Source organism: Aythya marila, assembly GCF_965140915.1.
Source record: "Aythya marila genome assembly, chromosome: 2".
NCBI lineage: Eukaryota > Metazoa > Chordata > Aves > Anseriformes > Anatidae > Aythya > Aythya marila.
Window position 1 is genome coordinate 64,463,594 of NC_139043.1, and position 23,579 is coordinate 64,487,172.

The 23,579-nt window shown below is 38.2% G+C and overlaps 1 protein-coding gene across 1 annotated transcript in view; it reads right to left on the reverse strand.

Moving 5' to 3' along the window:
- PHACTR1 (phosphatase and actin regulator 1) overlaps positions 1–23,579 on the reverse strand; it is a gene marked incomplete at its 5' end in the record, with an annotated part of 316,860 nt that overhangs the window by 75,880 nt on the left and 217,401 nt on the right. Inside the window, one exon of the mRNA XM_082752655.1 lies at positions 2,956–3,036. Within this exon, the coding sequence (XP_082608781.1) occupies positions 2,956–3,036 (81 nt within the window). The remainder of the gene's footprint in view (positions 1–2,955; positions 3,037–23,579) is intronic.

The window sequence follows — 23,579 nt, forward strand, 5'->3', positions numbered from 1 at the left end:
TAAGTGACAGAAAATCAAGTGCTCTTGTTTGAGGTTTATCACTCACAGAACATTTTCAAGCCCTGCCAGGGTTTAGGTAACCTGAAATTTTGTTTTTTAAACCCTGATTTTGATTAGATAGACAGTACAAAAATAGAATCGTACAAAAGATGAAGACTGCACATGCTTCCTTTGAGGAAGCCACTGCATCATCATCTCTGAAGTAAGCAATTACTATGCTCCTGTTCAGAAACTTCTTACTACAGGAAACCTTGTCTATGTTCACATGAATGAAGATGTATCAAAATATTACATGTAGCTTTTAATTCTTTGCCCATAGCACACTGGGCATCTCTAAAGACAGATACTTTAGTGATGGTTACAGCTTCATATGAGAATCAAAGCTGTTCATCTATGTGTTCGAGCTCTTGGCTCTGCCTGCCTGCAAACTATTAGACCAGCAGGCATCTGACCAGATATTTCTTCAATATACTGTTTTTCTAAAAGTACACGGTATTTGACAAAAAATGCAATCTTTGCCCACATTTGCAGAAGATGCAAGTCACGCAACCCTTGAAATAGCAGAAACTTATTCAGTCATGATTCTGGCCCTTGCCAAGAAGTGAGCTCTCTGCAGTTCAGTCTGGAGTGGTTTCACTTGAACAGTTTAAGTATGAGGGTCACTGAAGTGATAAAAGCATTTCTTGTTTCCCAAATATAGCAGCTGGACTGCAGTGATTCTCCCATCTGTGAACGCTGTGACTTACTGAGCTCTACTAACTGTCACCTGCTGGACAACACAAAGTCATCTGAAAAGCCACCAAATCCTGAAGCAAACAGGTCAGAATGTCACTTTAAATAACAGGCAAACTGGCTAATTCCGTTCTTCTTCAACATAGGTGATAAAACAATACTAAGCACACTGCAGCTCCAGAATTTCTGTTCTTAGGTCAGTCTATCCATTTTAATTTTCCTGTTATATGTTCAGATTATTTTAAGAAAGAAAAAGGCAAAATTACCCACTCATGGGCCTGAGTGTTAGGAATGGGAGACTAAGAGATTTAACCATTATGACTCCAACTATTGTCTGTACAAGATGCCTCTTGGCACAGAAGATGCTACCATCAAATAAAGCCTTCTGATATGAATACTCTTGGATTACTTTTCCTCTACAAATTTTGTCATACTCATCCTCACATCACACACGATCAATGCTACTATACTTGTGTGTATACACTTTTATCTCTGCCCTGCTTCTTTCAAGGAAGGGCTCCAATTTTTCTTTGCTTGCTGTGTTTACAACAAGCAGGAAATAATGTGGAGATACTGGATTACAAATCTAGCCATGTTGTGTGATAGCTTCCCATTTATATGCATCTGAAAAATAAAAAAAGTTCAATGTCTCTACTCCTTGTACTGGAAACAGGAAGAAGCCCGAGTTTCTTACCAGCTCTTTCTGCTATGTATGAAAAGGTGAAAAATGACTACAAGGAGGAGTGCTTTTTGTTTGTTTTGTTTTTTTGATGAGGAACTTCAGACAGCTTAACATCTACTTTACCAGGCAATATTGAAGATTACAGACTACAGCATCACTTGAAGGGAAAAAGCTGCAGCCTTTTGGAGCAAAGCAGGGAGAATTTCCCTGAGTTTCAAGGTAGAAGACAGGGTCATGCTGCACAGGAGAGATTTTTCATTTGGATGCCTTTAGGTTTGTGCGGGGATAAACAGTGGCTGTCCTACAAGCTCCCCAGGGTGTTGAATTGGGAGCTACTTCCTGGCTTCCCCTGGGCTGAGACCCACATGGAGTGACAGACTCAAATGTGCCTCGCTGGCCACAGGGATGTCTGCTTCATGGTTGAGTATATGGTCCAAGTCACAGTCCAAAATGTGGAAAACCTGAGACACTGAGAAGGGAAAACCTTTTGCCATTTGTTGTTTCTGCTCTGCATATAGAATGACTCCCAAGACACCACAGTAAGAGCACAGGCAGTATTCGATCCAAAGGATAAGGAGCATCTAAAATATGCAATGGATAAAAACTGTAGAATGTAATCACAAGCAGCACATTGCTTTTATTTGGGTTAGCAAATTTTTAAATAATCTCTTCTTTCCCAATAAGCTAGATTAAAACAGCATATAGCAGATTTAAGCAGACCAAACCTAATGAGATGGACTGTATCTATAAAATCTCTGAAAATGTTTAGCTTCTACAGACTTATCCAGGTTTTGTACTGGTACTGCTGAAGAATTTTAGACTTTGAATTAATGAGATATCAAAGCACATGCCTAAGTTGTATTGAAATTAAAAGGCAATTTTGCCATACTTTTACATAATTTGCTGAATTCACTGCCTTAGTTATTGACAAGAGAAGCAGCAAAACAAATAAAAGTTGCAGTTAAAGATTGACACATACACAATAGATGTCAAATGTGTGTTGCATTACCAGTGTAAAATAATGGTGTTTTGCATAAAAAGTACATTACTGACACAACAAATTAATTATCCTGAAAAAGGAATCATTATTTTTTTGACATTTGAGCTGTTTCAAGGGAATGTTCACTGTTCTGTGCTCATGACAGGATCCCAAGCCTTTAAAACGTTTCCTTTTTTCCACAACTGCTAATCCCATAGTGACTCAGCCACACAATTGATAATAAATGCAGGCACAGACCCATTTCATCTCCCTATGGTCTGGATGCCTTGCTGTTCTGCAACAAGTTACTATTGCACGCTGCTGAGACTTATATTTCTACTGCTTTACATTTTTGATTAGCTTTCAATTTTATTTGCTAGATAGCTACCACATCTATCCAATCAAGAGGGTGTGAAATCAAGAGATGTTCTAGAGACCTTACTCTGTACAGTCCTGCTATTTTGTATGGTATTCCCAGTTCCTAATGTTACAACAATGTAAGATGTGGCCATAAAATTATACAGGATGTCAATTTAATGTTGCAAAAAGAAAGAGCACTTACCTTTATCAAAAATTTCCTTCAGCACTCCTCGTTTTATAAGCTCCTCTCTGCTTTGCCTCATTGATATCTTTCTTTCCAAAGCTGTAAGCAGAGGAGATGCGTGAATATTAATAGAAAAGAAGGAAAATGATAATTTTGAAAGGCTTTATTCCTTTTAAAGTGTTTTTCGCCTATTAACAACAGTGACAAACTGTCTTAAAAGGTACTGGCAGCCCAAGAATTTGTTTGCTGTTGTTGCATGGCTGATTTTGATAGAAATAACTATATAGTGACCTATTTGATGGCATGTCTGCATTCCTGTTGCTTAATTTAGATATGTGACCCAAGCAAGAAATGGAGAATTAGAGACAGCAAAGAAATTGAAAAAAAATAATGTAGAAGTTGGTGAGAGAAAGGCAAGAAAGAAGGCAATGTAGAAGATCATGGCCAATGAAATACACGTCTGTGGATTGTCTCCAGGCCATTGAAGAGGACCAGCACCTCCACTTCCCCAAAGACAAGGCTGGTTTGCCACTAACTCCAGTAAGAGCAGAGTTAGGCATTTAGGACAGTGCAAAAAAAGAGCTGTTTAGTGGAGTCTCATCTTCCCTGAAGGGGTGTTTTGCCCAAAACAGGTACCAATGAGGGGTAATCCATGTCAGCCAGTGTAATTTAACATCAGCTCTGAACAACCTGAGTCCTGTATTTGTTGCCTGGAGACTGTGGTTGCCAGGGCAGCAAAATAACAGAAATTTCATGTTTGTTCAGTTCAGTAGTAATTAAAACAATGTCCAATTAACCAAAATACCACAAAGGGCATGCATTCAGGCAAATTTCTGAAAGACAGCAAGCAAGGGGCACAAGAAGCGATGTGCAGGACTGTGTGCGCTCTGCGAGAAACAAGCCTGTGCTTGCCAAAAAACAGGCACAGTCAAGGGCGAATTGCTTCTGCCATATGCTCCGCTATCAGACACAGCGCAGACGCACACAGGCACAAATGAACTGGGACTTTGCGTCTCCGGTCTAACCAAGGCAGATTTAAAGAAAAAGGGGCCCTGAAACACCCTGTCCCTGGAAACATGAGGATATAATCTTTTCTGGCACTGCTGGCTGTTCACTCTTCTCGGAGGGTCACAATATACGTCATGAATTAGCTGTGCTTACACTGACACACTGTGCTCATTGCAATTTATTTGCTGTTAGATACATATAGCTTAGCATGTACAAGGCAGCTCTGATTTTAAAAGCATTATTTTCCATAGGATAAATTTGTTTCTCCATTTCTAAAATCAGCTTTCAACATGTATTCTTCAGGTCTAAGAAAGCCAGTAGACACCATCAATAGCTAATAAAACCTGTGCTCTCCCCTGAACATGCGCTCTGAGCTTCAGCTCAGAATTAATGGCACTACAAGACCTCATACCCCCAGCAACATGGTATAGTTTTATTTCTGAGGCTCTTAATGTAACAGCCTTTGGGGATTAAGAGACACGGCATTTTCTGAAGTGCCTTAGCCTCTTTTTAAGAAGTGCTTTAGGCAACTTACAGCCTTTCAAAGAAACTTAGATTTCTAATATGCTTTTGGAAAATAAACACCCCAACCATCAGACTGAAGTCACTTTGTAGACTAGTCCCTCATCTGCCTTTTTCCCACAAGTGGTCTTGCGTTGGTATGGCATTTAAATCTTCTTCCCCTTCCTCTTTAAGAACAGCTTCCCTTGCTCTCTCCAAAAAAGCCAAAACAAACTACTGCTAACTTGTAAGCTTTCTTCCATGGAATATATCATTAAAATCCCAACTTAAAAGAGTAATTTGGCCTTACTGAACACCTTTTCCAATAATTCTGAGAAATGGTAATTTTCCATGAGTGTAAACAGAGCACAGCACACAGTCTCTGCTGTTCAGTGGGAAATCTGGTTGGGTGAACCAGCAGCAAAATAGCAGTTTCTGCTCATGGGCAGCAGCACTTTCTCCAAAACAAAGGCACAAGCAAATTCTGCTGTTTCTGAACTTCACCAGAAATAGCTAAGTTACATATCCACATTTTACATACTAATCCAAGCACATGGCTGCAGGCATATAACCATATGCTGTGCACAAGTAGATGGATTTCTAGGTGACATGTTGGCCTTTCCTATACCATACACAAATAAGCCAAGGGAGAATGGCCAACAAAATGTGCTGACCCCATGGGGTGTGCAGATCAAGTCAACCACTGAGGATATGATTGTGTCTGCCCATTTTACACAGACACTGGCAACCACCCATGTTCCCCATCCCACCCTTCTGCCTGGTCAAGAGCCAGGTGTACACGGTAGCAGCAGTACTGAGTTCATGGCTAGGCAGACATGCCACGTTATGAAAGTAGTGGTAAGAAACATGTTAATGCTTCTGCAGGGCAGATTTCTAACCAGGGCTAGCTGGATATTCTGCAGAAGCAGAGGAATACCTTCACCCAAACAATTCCTAAGCAACATATTCAAATATAGCACAAGACTTCTCAAAACCAGAGTTTTGTGCAGTCTACCTAATAGTCTATCTGTAGTTTAGGAAGACTGCAAATATATATTTTTTTTCAAGTATTCCTTTTTAGTCCTAATCTGTTTCTGTTCCAGAATGGAAAAAAAAAAAAAAAAAAAAAAAAAAAAAGAACAAACATCCCAAACCAAACCAAACCACTCCAGTTTGAAGCTCAGATGAAAACATTTTTTTCAGTATCCAAATCCTTTCAAAGTAGGTACAGGACTTAAAGTATTAATTATTTTCCTACTAAGCCAGTTTAATTAATAAGATATTTAGAGGAAGGGCATGCTGGGCTAAGAGCAGCATTGAATGATAATAACAGATGTTATACTAAAACTATGGAACATGCTGCTTTCCTTTAATACAAATCTTCCTCCCAAACAAGTCTTGCACATTTAAATGCATAAACTGCTATGCTACTGCTGGATCAAGTGTAAAAAATCACAAGTGTCTAGATGCAGAACTCATTAGGAACTAACAGCTTGAACAATGAAATGTTTCACTCTGCCTGGATTTCTCTGACAAAGATTGCCAGTTCTTTTACGAAGGATGTTTTTTTCAAGCAGAAAGCTGATACAGAATAAATTCATTCACTCTACTGAGAAGGGATCAATTCACAGCAGAGCATAAATACATGAATTAATCCTTGATTCATGAGAAACCCATAAATTCTGTGATGGACAAAAATAAAATGTAATTAATATTTAACAAAAGATGGATTACTTCATTGGCAATTTACCTTGGTGATTAACCTCATTTTGTTCACGTGTACAATCTTCCAGATTAGAAACAATCACTAAGCCCTCTTTACAGGGACTATTTATACCAGAAACCAGTTATCTTAACAAAGTCAGCCACTCTCCAATAAAGACTCACTTACTAGTTTCTGGTTTCTGTAAGTGAGAATGTCTGTATTTTATGATATAAATGTGCAGACTTTGTTACAGCTCCCTGCAGTATGCTATTACTTTTAAGCTCTGATGAAGAAACATCAGTGGGAAATAGTTTTATTAATGTTTCTAAGCTAGTGTTTTTGAACTCTTCCCCCAGGAGCAGCACCCCTCCACTGTTCAAGCAGAGCGCTTCTCTGTGGCAGACCCATTAAGATCAGTAAAGCCTTGACAGGGTCATGAGGATTTCCAGCCCCTCCATTCTGGAAATTGAGTACAGTTTTGTCTTTATTCCTCTAATAAGCCGTTGTGCTCTCTGATGACAGTGATTGTGGGCCATTCCACCAGCTGAGAAGGTGAGCACACTGCTGCCTTTGTGCCAAGCCTTTTGCTGCTCCATTAAACAGCCGAACAGGCATTTATGTAGTCAGGATGTTTGATGTTTCTGTCCCTCACACCCTTCCCTCCAACACCAAGATGAACTCTTCCAACATGCATCTAGATGACAATAAACTGCTCCCCTTTGCATAACTCATCATGCTGCTGTTAAAAGCAAGGGGCAGACTAAACACTCAAGTCCTGCCTTTCTGTTCATTTGACAATCAAAACTAAACACATCCGTGCTAGCCAGTTGAATCCTAACCTTGCTTTTTTTTCTGAAGTTGCCCTTGGCCTTCCTCTTAAAGGGTGTTGGAGGTTGCTTTGCACGAATTCTTCCTTTCAAAGGCCACTGTAATTTTCATGATCATTTTAGGAAGCAAAGATCATTGTAAGAATGAAGGGTAGGGTAGGAGCTTTCTGGTGTGTCAATTATATTTAAGTTCAATAGGCAGAAATTTGATTTGCTAATATTTCAGTTCTGAATAACTAGAAACAAGTATACCAATAATTTTACAGTGTCAAGATAAACAACCATCGATTTCCTTTAGATTTGCAAGGCAGGAAAGCTTTCCAGATGTGATGGATTCGTAACACGTTACATCATCTTGAAACTCTTCCAACAATTTAGACTCTCTGGATAATCAAATGGAGCAGGATTCACCTGATACAAATTTATACAGATTGGGCTTCTGCCTCTGAGTTCATTCCCTTATATAGCAAGAGCAATTCTTGGGCGTGATTGACCTCAGCCTAATGTAAGCATCTAAAACAGGCTGAACTACACCTTGAAAGTGCCTGGTAGTCTTTCCTGACCACAAAGGAAGCTAAGAGTGAGTAGATGAGATGAAGATGCATAAAATTAGGGCTGAATCTACTCCTGAAATCAAAACTGACTGGAGAGTTTTAAAAAAGGAAATACAGGTATAGATGAAAGTCTCAGACTTGAGAAAAATAGGTGTGTCAGCTTACACAGAGCTCCATTAATTTTGGGGTTGCTTCAATACCTGTGACACAACACCCAGAATCACTGCTGTGAGCTTTGGGTTTGACCAATGTCAAAATATAGGTTGGTTGAAATAACTGATTTAATTTGCTTAGTCCTAAATATAATTTTTTCTTGGCAAACATTAATACATCTCTTGGAGCCTGAAGAAAGGCAAAATATTTCAACAGGTTTCTGAATACCTGAAATTTAAATTTCTTTAGAAACATTTTGGGTTTCTGTAGTCTCAGTCTGGGTTTTTCAGTAACAGGATTATCTACAAAATATGACTCAGAGGGATAACTACCTAGAAAGGATTAAGAGCATCTTTTTGACTGTGTTGTCCGCCTATGACATTTCCTGTTCTGTAAAAAAACAACAACAAACAACAACACTATAAATACCTCTCCAAATCAGGTGCCACAGTAATAGTTGACAAAATCAATATCCTTCAGTATGTAAATCATTTGGAAAATTTATGTGGCAGATGCTACAAGACTAATAAAGCAGGAACAATACCTGCCATTGATATCCCACTGTATGAGTAACTCAGATCACTCTAGAAGCAAAACAGTATCATAATTGTTATTACAGAGGTGGCAAAGGGAGGTTCAGACAACTAGAAACAGCTTGGCTCATCATCTACTTGATTATTAGCAAAGAATTAACAGAAGCCATTCTACAGCCAGTGGCCAATGAACTAGGCTATAAAATGATTCTTCTAGATATAAAATCTGTTGATCTAGAATTAAGTCAAGTAAAATAACAGGAAAAAGAGAACAATAGCCAAACCAAATTCTAGTCATTTTATTTTATTTCTAGTATTGGAAAAAACAAATGGATTTAACTTAGATTATGAATACTTAAAACACAGAGAAGGTGATATTAGGGCATCTTGCTTCCACTCATATTGAGAATAACTCAAGGCACTGGTCTGTCTCCTGTAAGAAGCACTGGACTAGGGGCATGGTAAACTTTCATTTGCAACAGGCTAGCCTTTGAACTTACACATTCCTTTGAGAATGCAGGATCAGACCTCAAATCCCTAGGTTTAAGATGTGCAACAGTCACTGTAACTGGTGGCTACAGATAAAAATTGAATTATCTTTTTTTACTGATGGAATCTGGTGAAGCAAAGTAAAACTAAGGAAAAGGTGAAATCAGCCTGAAGAAAACTTTGTATTTATACTGATCATTACTACACATAAAGTAAACTGCGAAAGGACAGACTCAGGATAAAATGGTTGCAAAGTCATATCTGTAAACACAGAATTGCAGGAGCTAATCAAAATACTGCAAACCATGTTAAGCAAAAATCATGACACACCAATAGAACTCAGAAATACAATGTACAACCAAGAATTCAGCAAAACCAAGGAAAGACAGAGAAATAAAATTTGAACAACTCCCTCTAACATAATGAACAGAAGGAACTGAACCAAAGAAATCAGAAATCCAATCCAGGAGCAGATGGACTGTAAATTTTTCATATAGAAGGACTGAAAAAATTTAATAAAAGAAGCTGCCTTCCTAGGAAAATTACTAAATTTTTAGCTAGATCCAAAGAAACCCAACATAATGGATTTCACAGGCCAAACAGAGCAAGCCTGGCAGAAGCTGAATGCATGAAGACAGGAGATAAAACAAGAAATCTTGACAAACATAACAAAAAAAAAAAGGTGTATGTTTGGTAAAAAATAAGAATAAAAAATCAGAGAATGGAAGTGGAAAGAAAACAAGTCTCTAGAGACCCTAAAGAAAAATAGTACCATCCTCAACTGCCCAGTTAAGAAAGAGTAAAGCAGAACTCCACTAAGTCAATGAAATGTGGTAGTATATCAATAGTATTTTGGAAAGACATGGATTTCCATCCTTTTTCTACATAATTGCTTTTGTTGTCATATTTGAGAAGTAATGTACAGCAGGCTAGGAAGAAATTCAGAAATCTGACCAGAATATTGAAAAAGAATGAAGAAAAGACATTCCTCCTGTTTTTTCTTATGAACTGTAGTACAGCATTTCCATAAATTCTTAGGTATACAGTAGGTCAAGAACTGGAAAGTTGAACCAGCAAAATTACCTTGCTTTATACACAACTTAATGAAAAATGATCCTCTGTTGTCTAATTAAAGAAACTTGCAACAAGTTAACATAGCACATCTTAGAGTACACTTGCCCTACAATTACAGTGCGATTGCAGCACAGAAAGCCATACTCTGGGAAGACTGACTATATATAGTTTAGGCAACAAAAACAGTAAAGAAGAGGTGGTACAGACTTCTTTGAAGGTTTTCATCCAAGCAAGAATTCGGCAGGTTTGAAGAGCCCATGTTGAAATCCATACTTCACCCTAATTATCTAAAGATAAATTGAATATGGCTATTACCACACAGTTCTTACTTTTCTAGAATTTTTCTGCGGGAATTTCTAGGAACACCAGCAGTGGCTACATAGCCCAAAGAACAGCTGCTTTTTGTAAGTAACTCAACTTGCTTTAGGCAACTTCCAGTCTCAGATTTCTGTACACACAAGAAACAAGAACTATGCTAAAAGCTAATCAGTGAACAGCTTGGTGAGATTTCTGCAGCGTGCTTCCTTTACCCTGACAAGATGATACCTAGACAGACAATACTGCAGTAAGGATCTGCAGTGTCATCTGCAATGGCAGAAATACCTATGTGCAGTGTTCAGGTATATGACAGTTCAAGACACCTCCCTCAAAGCAAAAACCAAAGCATTCACATCGAGGGCATCGCTTGAATAATATGACGACTCATGCAACTCTCTGCAGATGAACAGAATTCTCTCCAGAATAGTTTACACATGGGATATAAATAAGCAGGCATGCTGCTGCTTTTGGATTTGCTCCTCATCAGACAACACATCCAGATGGCATAATACAGAGCACAGTTTACAGAAACAAGTCTAGCAGATGTCAGGAAACTGGATTCTACAGTTTAGAGGGTGAAGGAGTCAGTTTTCTTGGTACTGAAAAAAATGTGGAAAAATATCAAGATAAAACCAAAACAATGTCAGAAGAATGATATTGAAGGGAGGATGATTTGCCTGGACTGACCCCTAGGAGATAACAACTGAATTACTGGCCAATATTTGGTCCCCTTGTTTGCCAGCTGGGAGCATCACACTGCTGACAGAAAAGATAGCTGCACTCAGTAAGACAAGCAGCACAACTCTTTCTATAGTAAAAGCAGCTTGTTTTAATGCTTGGGTTTACCTTACACCTGTAACTTTACAAACACAAATTGCCTGATACCCCCAGCCAGCCAGAAGTATTACAACAGTGCATTACTCCCTAGTGAAATCTTACTTTGGCTACTGTGGAGACAGCTTGACCTGCTGGATGTTTCTGTTTCACCTGACAGGGATTTGGGATAATTTAAAAATAATCTGCACACTGAGATAAAACAATACCCCAAAGTGTTTATTTACACATATAACACTGTTGCAGTAAATTGCAGTTTAGGAAAAAATTCTTCTGTTTATGTTGGAACGATTAGTACAATGCAGCCTCTCAAACAGATACATGAAGCAGATGGATCTGTGTCCACATGTACACCTATTTAAAATAAATGTTATGAAACATAGCTTGCTACTAAGAAATACCTACTTAAATCCAAAGTTGGCTTAGCACTTTTTTGAGAGAGAAGCTGTTAGGATATCAACTACTTCTTGGAGACCACTACTACTTTTTTACACTGATAAAATCTCAACTAAGCAATCACAAATTAAAAATATGTCTGTTATGAGAAAGAACTAGCATCTTCCCTTCGACACAGAGCTCTGTTAGAAGCCAAACAGGAAATCATTAAGACTTGATTATAGGGATGACTGAATCACAGAGCAACAGACATTTTCTCCAAAATATAAAAATTTCTGAATTGCTTCTGTCACATCATCCAGCAATTATCTTTGGATGATATTTCCAGCTCGTGCAACGGCACTAGTCCATCAGTACATAACAGTCTTAATGCTGAAATAAAACAAAAGTATCTTTAACACCAGTCTCTTATCACCTGTAATAGTGAAGTGTAGTTTCTGTTTTGGAAACAGAAAGTAGTTCAAGTTACAGTAATAGCATGCATTAGCAGTTTCAGTATACTTTCTGGATTTAGTCTTGGTCTGACTGTTTGCTATTTGGGCTTCAAAGATAACTTTCCCAGATGAAGGAAAACTTTCTACAGTGCAAGACAGTCCTCTGGAAATAACAGACCAAAAAAAGCAGTAGATTGGGATCTCAGATACAGTAACATGGCTCTAGAATAGCTTCATGAGAATTTGCATGCACCATCCTGCCTAGTAATATGAATTGTTACATTATTTCAATAGGAGTTAATATATTTAAAATCCATCAATGATAAAATGGTTTTATTTTCCTCTCTAGCACATACATCACTGAAGTTATCTGAGAAAATATGGCTTTTTTACACTTAGTATTTTATATCATTTTAGTGGTTTTTTTTGTGTGTAAAAACATAGTTATGATTCTTGTTTGGGATGGGGAGCCAGTACTGAAGATACCAAAAGTTTAGAAAATAATGTTTTTGAAGTGAAGTATCTATTTAAGAAGCAAACTTGGAGAAAGATAGGCAGGAAGGACAATGAAGTGAAAGAGATATGGTAATAGCCTAGACATTTCTTACAGTGTAATAACATGATAAAAGTAGATAACATTACATAAAATAAAAATAGAATTGCAGTTTGATATCTCATTGTTGCAGTCTGTCTTGACCACCCATAGCTTAACAAAGTTTATCTGTTAAAAATGTAGAAAATCAAACATAAAATTGCTAGATTCATAGAAGACCTAAGGTTAAAGGCAACACACCAGAAGGATAAGGCTGCAATAAAGATGCCAAATACTTTTTGCATCAGTGCTAACCATGAAGAACTTCAACAGACTTGCAGAGTGAAACACTTTATAAGGAGCTGTGAAAGTCTCTCCAAGTGAAGTGTCACTAGGAGAACTTTTAAAAGAGATCAATAAAATGAAGAATAATAAACAGCCAAGAACAGCAGTGTTCCTCAGGAAATCAAATGTAAACTGGTAAGCATGGCATATAATCTAGATAAGATGGAAAAGTGGGAGGTGGCAAAGAGAAGGTTGTTTTTAAGAGGCCATAAGTCACCTAGGAATTACAGGCCAGTGAGGCTGGTTTTCATACCACCAGTCTAAGAAACACTATACAGGATAAACCTAGAAACAGGAGACCTAGAATAGAATAGAGATGGGAGAAAAATCATCCTGGGTTTGAGGTGGGAAGTTCATAGAAGTCAATGAATGAAGATGCTGTGTTCTAGAGTGCTTCTAGAGCTCCATAAACTTTTTGTTACGGCCATTAAAACACTAAAAAATAGCGTGAGGTAAGAGTAAGCATCCTCCAGTGGTTTAAAAATCACTTTTTTTTGCTTCTCACCTGTCCTTGAGAGTATGGGCCATGCTAGAGCAAACACCATTTGAGCAAACGGCCAATTTCTTTGCCCTGGGAAATGGGCAGCTGATGGGGAATATAACAGAGGTCTATAACATCACAAATACCTATTCACTCACTCATGGAATGTAAGAAATAACGTAAGAAATAAAGAGTACCCAGCAAAATGATTGGGGTTCCTCTGAAAAAAAAAAGGGGGGGGGGGGGGGGGGCGGAAGGTGCATTTATGTACTATGTCTTTTTTCCCTTGTGGAATTACCTGCAGTTATACCCAGTAAGGCCAAAATTGTAATTTGGTTCAAATGACACAAAACAATGCAGGTTAAATCCAGGAGGCCCTTAGATCTGGTGGTCTGAATGCCACTTTTGGCTTACGAATGTCTAAGTTCTGGAATCTGATTTGGTATGTGATAGGACAGATAACTACATATTTTCCCTGCTTCTTGTGTATTTTTTTTTACTGAATATAACTGTTGACTGGAAAAAAAAAAGATGCTGTGCTACACAGACTGGTTTAATCTACTGCATTTGTCCTCAAGTATATTTTTCTTTAAAGGATGTGTTGAATGAACCAGGAGAAGACACCCTTGATCCCAACAACCAAAACTATACAGTGTATTCAATTATCTAACAGTTTGGAAATGTGAAAAAGCATCTAATTTGCCTTTGAAAGCAACTTGAATTTTGTCTCCTTACCATGCTTGTCAGGGCATTTTTCTTGCATGATTAAATCAGACCTGTTAAGTAACATAGATTTCAACATACTGGCATCCAGAATTAAAAAAACTGATTCAGCTTTCATTGCCTGTGTAGTATTAGTTGCAAAAGCAGTATGCTAGCTACTGTGTTAGGTTTAGGACACTTTTCCATCATGGGTCTTGCAGGCTTCACGATTTTTATTCAGTAATTCCTGAGAATGCTGAGCCAGGGTTATTCTTCCCTTCCCTTCCCTTCCCTTCCCTTCCCTTCCCTTCCCTTCCCTTCCCTTCCCTTCCCTTCCCTTCCCTTCCCTTCCCTTCCCTTCCCTTCCCTTCCCTTCCCTTCCCTTCCCTTCCCTTCCCTTCCCTTCCCTTCCCTTCCCTTCCCTTCCCTTCCCTTCCCTTCCCTTCCCTTCCCTTCCCTTCCCTTCCCTTCCCTTCCCTTCCCTTCCCTTCCCTTCCCTTCCCTTCCCTTCCCTGTATGAAACAGACCTGTGTGCTGCATTTCATGTTAGGCAAATCTTAGTTATTATTGATTGCTTTCTGACACTGCAGTATGTGAAGTGCCAACGGAATGCAAACCTGAAATCTGAAATTCTGCCTGGGGTAGAGTAACAACCTGACCGTAGATGGGTTTTGTTAACAAAGAGACTAAAGTCAAAATGTTCTCCAGGGTTTGACTAATGCTTCATAGAAGAGCTACAGAGAGGCTCCATGTACAATTTCAAGTTTGATGAAAGCTTATACTACCTTGAAACATCTTTTCAAAGACCACTGAAATGTGGTTATGAATACATTAATTAAAATATTTAAGAAGTAGCTTCAAAACTCGGATATAAGTGAAGAAATAATACAACATGATTAAATCTACCTAGATATTCTTCTATTCCTACTTCATCCTTTTTTTTTTTTTTTTTTTTACGTCAGAAAGCTTGGGATGATTTATTTTTGTAAAAGTTCACTTATTTCTGTTGCATAATAGCAATAGATGTCAGTCTATTTCTGTCATCTTAATTAGTTGCTGTGGAGATGGTTGAAATATCACACATTATTAGAATTGCAAATTAGTAAAAAGCAGCAGGAAAAGATGACATTGATAATCTGCAAGTACTGCAACGTTACTCAAAACTAGTTAACTATAAGACTTTTGAATTTGGCATAGTAAAGTGCAGGATCACAGAATATGGGGGTGGTGCACATTTCAGATGAACGCACTATGAAGAAACATGACAGTTACATGAAATGGCATCTTAAATTCAGCTGAATGCTAAAGGAAGAGTTATCATACAGCCCATGAATCTTTTGATTTTGTTAAAGGTAACTTTGCTTAAGGTCCTTAAAAAAATCACTTACAGTTTCACCTTTATTACTATGAGGTAAAACAAAATAGCAGTAGTACATAAAATCGGTGGGTGTTATCCTGAACCAATATTCCTTGGAAGATAAATGAAGGGGAAACAGGTGTTCAAGTGTCTGCATGAAAAGTGTCTAGAATTATCCCCTTGACATAGTTCTTTAAAAGGCAAGTATCACACTGCACCTTTCAGCAGAGACTAATGAACCTCTCTGAGGGAGGAAGGACAAAGCAGGCAAAAATAAAATTCCTGATGTACTATTTTACAATAGAAATCCTTTGCATTTCATTCTATTTTGCTGTAGGGCTGGCTGGCACTACAATGTGCACCTCAACTGTGTAATGAAAATTGCCCAAATGATCATGTGTAATGATGCTGCCTTCTTACAGCAACATTATTAAATCTTTGCCTTTTCTGCCTCAGTAGCATGAAGCAATTGACCTACATTAAAAAAAAACAAAACACAAAAGCTTCTCCAAATTATGCTTTTATGAAGAGACGAACTATTTGAAGCCTGTCTGAGCTAAGTAGTGAGCTAAATACTCTTACACATTGCTGTTTAAATCTAAGTTGCTGAATTCTGAAACAAGTAAAGTAAGAAGCATTAAGGGAAAATGAGAAGTATCTGTTTACAAAAGATTTCTTCCCCTCTCTGAGCGTAGCCAAGTGAATGATATCAGAATTATATTCCCAAGATTCCCGTTCCTCAGAATATTAGTGGATTTATACTGACTGATTGGCCAAACACTGAGTGTTTTTAGTGCCAACAAATCCTCTGAGTTGAAAGATACTGGAATGGAGAGATTTCTGGTTTGTACAAGTATAGTTGAAATAGTATACCCCACTCTGACCCACCACAATTATTGGAAAGGAGCTCACATCAGCTACTTAATATTGCAGAAAAAAAAAGAAAAAATACTCACCTGTTGTCTTACCCACATATTGCATCTTTTTAAGACACTACTGCTGACAGCAGCAGTGCTAGTAGCCTGATAATTAGGCTAATTTGATGTGAATCCTCTTGCTTTTAAACTGATTCTGTTCGTATGTGGTAAATGGTTCTGCTTAGCAAGCAATTAAACAAATAAAAAACTAAAAATACATCTGGTTTATAAATGTTCTCTTCTCTGCTGGTCAACCTAGACACTACTCATCTCCCACCTTCCTATAAAGGCTGGATAGGATGTACAGCATCTACCTTTTACTACTGCATGCTGAATAAAACCATGATGTACAGGTGCATACTACAACATTACACATTAATACAGCTCTGAGAAATGAAGAGAAAAATTCAAGCTTAACTGAGAACTTCGTATACCTCGTATTCCATTAAAAATTATACCTCTCCTACTGTTACGTAGCAGTAGAAAAAATTCTAGTACAGTCCTGTGTCCAGCCTTGGGATCTCTGGTACCAGAAGGACACAGGCTGGCACAAATCCAGCAGTGACCTACTGTGATGGCCAAACAAAAGCTGGCCCAGGGGAGCTGGGCTGCTTACCCTTGAAAAGAGGTGGCTGAAGAAGGACCTGATGGCCGTCTGTCAGTCTGTAATGTGTGCCCATAGCAGAGACAGCTGGCCTCTTCCTGGAGCTACATGGTGAAAGACAAGATGCCATGGGCAAGATGCAGCAAGGGAAATTCTGATCTGATACAATGAAAAAAAGTATTCACAATGAAGGTAGTCAAACACGGGAACTGGCTTCCCAAAGTGGCAGAGGAGTCTCTGTCCCTTGCAATATTTACAACTTGAGTGTGAAACTTAATATAACACAAGATTTGGTTGTATGTATAATGACACCTTTTTTTTTTTTTTAAAAAAAAAAGGTCTCCCCTCAGCCTCCTCTTCAGACTAAACAGTCCCAGCTCCCTCAGACAGTCCTCACAAAGTCATGCTTTCTAGACCCTTCATGAGTTTTGCAGCTCTAGCAAATGCTCAAGCAACTCAATATTCTTCTTGTAGTGAGGGACCCAAAACTGAATGCAATACTTGAGGTGTGGTCTCACCAGTGCTGTGTACTATTCGTAATCACCTCCCCAGTCCTGCTGGCCACAGGATTTTTGATACAAACTAGGATTCCATTTGCCTTCTTGGCCACCTGAGCATGCTGCTGCCTCATGTTCTGTCAACCAGCACCCCTAGCTCCTTTTTGTCAGGCAGCTTCCCAGCTGCTTTTCCCCAGCCCTATATCACTGCATGGGGTTGTTATGACACAAGTGCAGTGCCTGGCTCTTATCCTTGTTGAATGTCAAACAATTTGATGCAGCCCATTAATCTAGCTTATCCAGATTCCGCAGAACTTTTCTACCCTCAAGTAGATCAACACTTGTGCCTAACTTAGTATCATCTGCAAACTTACTTAGGGTGCTTTCGATCCCCTCATCCAGACCACTGGTAAAAATGTTAAACAAATCTGGTCCCAATACTGAGCCCTGGGGAACACCACTGGTGACTGGCCACCAACCGGATTTAACTCTGTTCACCGACTCTTTGGGCCCAGTCATCCAGCCAGTTATTCACCCAGCCAACTGTACACCTGTCCAAGTCATGAGCAGCCAGTCGCTCCAGGAGAAGGCTGTGGGAAAGAGTGTCAAATGCTTTACTAAAAAACAGGTAGACAACATCTATACGCTTCCCGTCATCTACTTAGCAGGTCATCTCGTCATAAGAGGAGATCAAGTTAGTCAGGAAGGATCTGCCTTTCATGAATCCATGCTGTCTTCTTCTGATCACTCGATCAAATGCACTCAATTTAAGACCGCTTAGTAAGTGTGAGACTCAAGTTACTACTTTAGCAATAAAGGAAGTCATGCAGCAGAACTGGCAATTTGATGGGGAAGTTACAAAATCATCAGTGAAAATTTTCAAGACCAACACTGAGAAACACATGGTGTGAGCAACAGAAGTTTAGCATGGCTGATATATGCCACGATAGGAAACAAGTCCTTTAAGGATCTTTTATCTGCAGTTATCAGCTGGCTTCTGAAAATGGATACAACTACTATGACTCATTGATCTAATCTGTGAGATGACATAAATGTGTAATTTTCATGGACTCAAGTAGCAGTTTCATGAATTCCTTACTGCAGGAATTCAGAAGTAACATATGAGACTTGGTGCAATCCTGATCCTGTAAGCTGTTAACTAGGATCATGCCAGTTATTCTTATGTGTGAGCTATTTCTTTGTCAGAAGAGAGAACTGTAGGAACTTCACTATTGACTTCTCCCCACACTGACTTCTCCTTTGCATTGTGATTTTTTACTGGATTTCATTTTGTGTTAAAATATGCTTTTTTTTTGTTTGTTTTTCTTTTGAACTTTTTTGCAATATTGTTTACCCCAGCAAGCCTCAGAATTGCACGGTATGAAAACATATTTGCATTATGCAGCTCTACAGTGCAGCTGCATTTTGATGCTACGTCTCAGAATGGTGCTCACTGCAAGTTTGAGGAACAATTGCTTGAGAATCACTGGTCTAGATATTTCTAGGTCAATGGAGGTGTCCATGTATTTTGCATATTTTAAACTCAAGTTTAAATGATTCCTTTCCTAATTACAGATATATCTAACACAATTGATTACTCACTGAGGTTACAACTTAAATAGGAGAAGACTTCAGTCCCTCTTAACAAATTAGGCACCCTTACATAACTGGACAAGGAAAGCAGGCAAGGAAGCATAGAGACTTTCTAAATGAAAAACAACTGGAGACATATTATTTCACCTTCTCTAAATGAAATGCAAAGGTTTGTTGGTCTTTAAATTTAGGGAAAGGTTCAGGAAAACTTTGTTTTACTGGAAAGAGCATACCTCTTTGTATTGTAAGTGATGTGGATTAGCAGGAACTTACTATGAACTTGGGTCTCTATCCTGGAATACTTCTTCAGATGCCTCTCCCATTGACAACTATTGAAGCTTTGAAAGCCCAAGAGATTTGCAAGTGCAGCTCCCTGGACTAAGTAAGCTAACTTTTTGTTGGTGTTGTTCTCCTCAACCCTTCAGAAAAAAATTGCTGTCTTTAAGAAATACTTTAAGAAATGCTCAAGAACTTCAGACCTTTAGGGATTCTCTCTTGCCTTTGGGGTGGATTTTTTTTTGCTGGACAGTAGCATGTAGTTGTCAATTTTTTTCCCATTTCTTTGCTTATTTAATTGGTACTAATTGAGAGTAAATGAGCTGTCAATGCTGTAGTACTTACAAGCTTTAAATATTCTAGCTTGGCCAAACAGTCCAGATATGCCCATTAATATGGGCACCATTTCCAAATTGCTTTGTGGTATCTGACAATTTATGAAACTATGCAAACTGACAAAAAAAAAACAACAAACATAAATACATGATTAGCCATGAAGCAGAATGAAAACTTAAAAAAATCCCCCCAAAACAGACAACTAAAGACACAGGAAAAGATAGAAAATGTAAAATGGATTTTTTTTCCTTGGGATTCAGTTGACATAAAGGCTTTGGAAGGCTGCATATGAGAGAAAGCCAAGGGCTAACTAAACACATCAGAGGAAATGAATGTACAAAAACCTGAGCAGCTACTGGCTGGGTTCTTGCAAGCATCTCTTGTGTAATGCTTAAGGAACAAATTTAGTCCCTGCAGGACTTAAATTCTGCTTAGCATTATCTTGAATATTTTGGAGATCAAATTGTCTTTTATCTTTTTTTTTTTTTTTTTTTGATATCAAGGTGGAGTCAGGCAGGTGTGACTGTTCAGTATCACTTAGGAAAATATTCAGCCAGTATTATCTATGGAGTTGAATGAGGCATATTCACAACAGGCTTATTGCCTTGGAAAAGAACAAGAGATAATTAAATAATTATGATTTTGTATTTGCACAAAATTATTTAATGACACTGTATTTATTTAGTCAATGGATAGATATGGACATGCCAGCTGGCTTTCCTCCATTTCAACATATTATAGTCAGCTCTGACTTTTTTTTTTCAAGAATAAAAATAAAAGCACTATTTAGGTAACTAATTACTACAATCACAGAACCAAATCCTGTTCTCATTATATCCTTTCGAATCTAAGATAGAATTTCACTAGAATTCATGTGCTTATTGTGGATATAAATTGAGGCAGCAGGGTGCATATATTTTTGCTTAAATTACTTTAAATGATAGTGTAAGTTGACAATTTGAAAAAAATAAAGAGGCAGAATCTCTCTCTCTCTAAACTGTTACTGTTGTTTGCCTTATTTGATTTTTTTTTCTTAGCCTGAAAAGAGATGGAGGTGATCATTATTTCCATACAGTTGTTATTTCATCTCATAAACATCAGGCTTGGTTATCTCTGGCTTTGTTAATGAATTGAGGGATTTAAATAATATTTGCTGTGTAGTGCTATTGGACTTGGTAAAACTGTTTTCTTCCCCCAAAGAGTTAATCATATATGTCTAATTGATGCTACTAAGAAAAACTTTTAAACAGACTTGGAAATACATTGTTTATCACTCTGTTCTTGAGAGGACAATTTGAAATGCTCAGGATAAGCATCTTCCAGGGCAGATAAGATCTTCATTTTTAATACAGGAGAAAATGCGAATATAAATGTATAATCATCTCCATCTCCCATGTAAATGGAAGAAAATGGAAACCAAAGTCCTCCTCACATTGTAGGTCACTTTTAACAAAGATCAGACACCAGAGCTCAAAGGAAAATGTATGATGCTTTTGATTTTCCACATTCTTTACAAAGAGAGGCATTTTTTTTTTTCAAGCAACTTTTTGATTGTGTTCTGCTTTATCCTTTCATTCTGGCCTGACGTGCAGCAAGTAGAGCAATCACAGTAAAATAAGCATTAGATACAGGCTCTGATAACCAAATCAAACAAACAAAAAAAATGAATAAAATCAATTGTCACATTAAAATTGCTTTTGGTATTACACCTTTCATCAGAAAGAGGATAATACATCCTGAGCCTACATAAACAGATTACTCAGCAACCTCTGAACTGAAGCCAGTACAGGGGTGAGAAGTGATAACTGTGATGAGCTAGTAACACAGCAAAGCAGATCTTAAGGGACCGAAAAAAAAAAAAATAAAAAAATAAAAAAAAGAGCAGGGGAAACCTGGAAGAATTGCCCTAGGGTGGTACTTGATCTGAAGACTAAAGTTATTTTTCTTGGTTTTGCAAAAATTTCTAAGGTACTTTCAGTGACTGCAAATAGTTGGTGACACCTTCCTTCCTCTGAAATATATGATGTTTAGCAGGATGACTTTCCTTATAGATGTACTAAAGTAATGGTTTAAGTTTAGAGAATACAGTGGATCCTGTGGCCAATTAGCAATGCTTTCCACAGCTCTGCTGTTTTTCCCAGAAAGAATGTAAACCACAAGGGACAAACAAATACAAAGAACCTAACCTTCACTATACTGTACGAACAAAATCCAGGTATCCCTCTGGAGATGCACAGACCTCATATAATATAGCTGTGTCTACCTAGATGACCATGCTCCTAAGTCCTCCATGCAAGCTCTTCCCTATGGATCTGTGTCATACCTCAACTGGCACAGCCCACGACGCAGGAACCCCACAGATGGGTGCTGAATTGCCAAACAAGCAAATATACTTGGCCGATAAACTAATATATTCTGCCAGGAATTTCTGCATGCTACCATTTAGGTCACAAGAGGCGTGGACCAAGCATTGTTCAGGGGGGCCCCCAAGAAGCAGCCTCCCTACATCCCCACAGCAGCTGCCCTGTAACCCTGCCATGCAGCTTGCAAGGATGAAGTTGTCCCTCCCTGCTGGCAGATCCATCCCAGACGAGCTAAGCCTGATTGTTGAAATATTGCTTGTTTATGAATTTGCCCTTGATGGAATTAATTGGTTTACTGTGTTTGCAGTGCAAATAGCTTGATAATGCAAGAAACTTTTTCTAGCCTTTCCCCAAGTGTGTGTAAGAAAATATGGCAGAACGTAGCTTTCTAATCTATGAATAAATAGATATATAAATATAAGAGTTTTTCTTCTGGCTAATTTGCTAATTGCAATATTCCACTTTTTGCACTGCTATAGTCCACTAAGCATGCCCTCGTATTCACAAAGAACTGCATTGCTGTAGCATAATTCAAAGCAAATAAAGAGCACTCTGCCATCAGTGGGTGTCATTGACTGGGGATTATTGGTAACTATTAAGATTTTTTTTTTTTACAAAAGAGAAACAGGGGTCTGCTTATTTCACATTATTCAGTGGTAAGTAGTAAGAGGTGCAAAAAGAATCCTGATGTGTTTTTCACATCCCATTAACTTAAGTACAAAGGTATGGTGCAGGGCCAGCCCTCCTTATACCATCAACACTGGCAGCCTTTTAACCATGTTTCTTAAGGAGAAGGGGTGATGTTTTCTGCAGTATCATAACAGTTCTACCTTTAAAAAAAAATAATGTGATTATTTCATTGTTTTGCTGAAAAATGCTTCCTCAAGCTGTTTTTTATGAACACAATAAAACACTTTAAACTACTGCAAAACCCTATAGCTTTGGAACTTGACAAGGGGATGATTCTGGCTCAAAGGCTAATTGTATCCAAACAAAACTATTAAATCCCCAGTGAGCTAGTATATATATATTTTTTTTTTACCAGAATAAACAACTGAGACAATAGACAACTAGAGCCTAGAAGAATCACTGTTTGTTCTCTTTGGTGAATTTGTGCTCATTCAGGAAGATTTTCCTTTCTCATTCTTTGATTCCTTTCTTCACCTTCAGTCCCTGGAAACATGCAATAACTACAGAGGGGGGGACTGGAGAACAGGGAGAGTCAATTGCTTTGTCAAGATGATAAAGTAAGTGCTTAACTGATTTTCTAAATCTGGCTTTGAGTCCTCACTTTTTTTTGGTCAGATTCCTCTGGTTTTGTGAATTTTCATATGGTGGTTTACTGGTCTCAAAAATTACCTCACAACACAATTTCCCTACCCCATGAGATGCTGTGCTGTAATTAATAAATCATTTGCACTTCAACAGTGGCTTCTGTTGAAGAAGATCAAAGAGCTCAAATATTAGAAGTGTCTTAAGAAGTGTCTCCCTCAGGTACTATTCCTACTGGAATCTAAAGCAAACCCCACATTTGCGTTTGGAACTTGACCTGTAGATAAGGTTTCTCAGGCAGCTAATGCTGGAGGATGGAGCACCTTTCTGCCCCATAGATCCTGTAGCCCTATGCAAGACAATAACTGCACAATATGCAAACCACTCAGGAATTGGGAATGTAACTCATATTTTTACTACTACTCCCAGCTGATAACATTCAACTTGAGTTTTGATTCTCATGACTTCCTGAGGATGAAGGAACTGATTAGGCTGGTTTAGTACCCTCATTATCTGGTAAACGTCACAGGTCGCATCCACA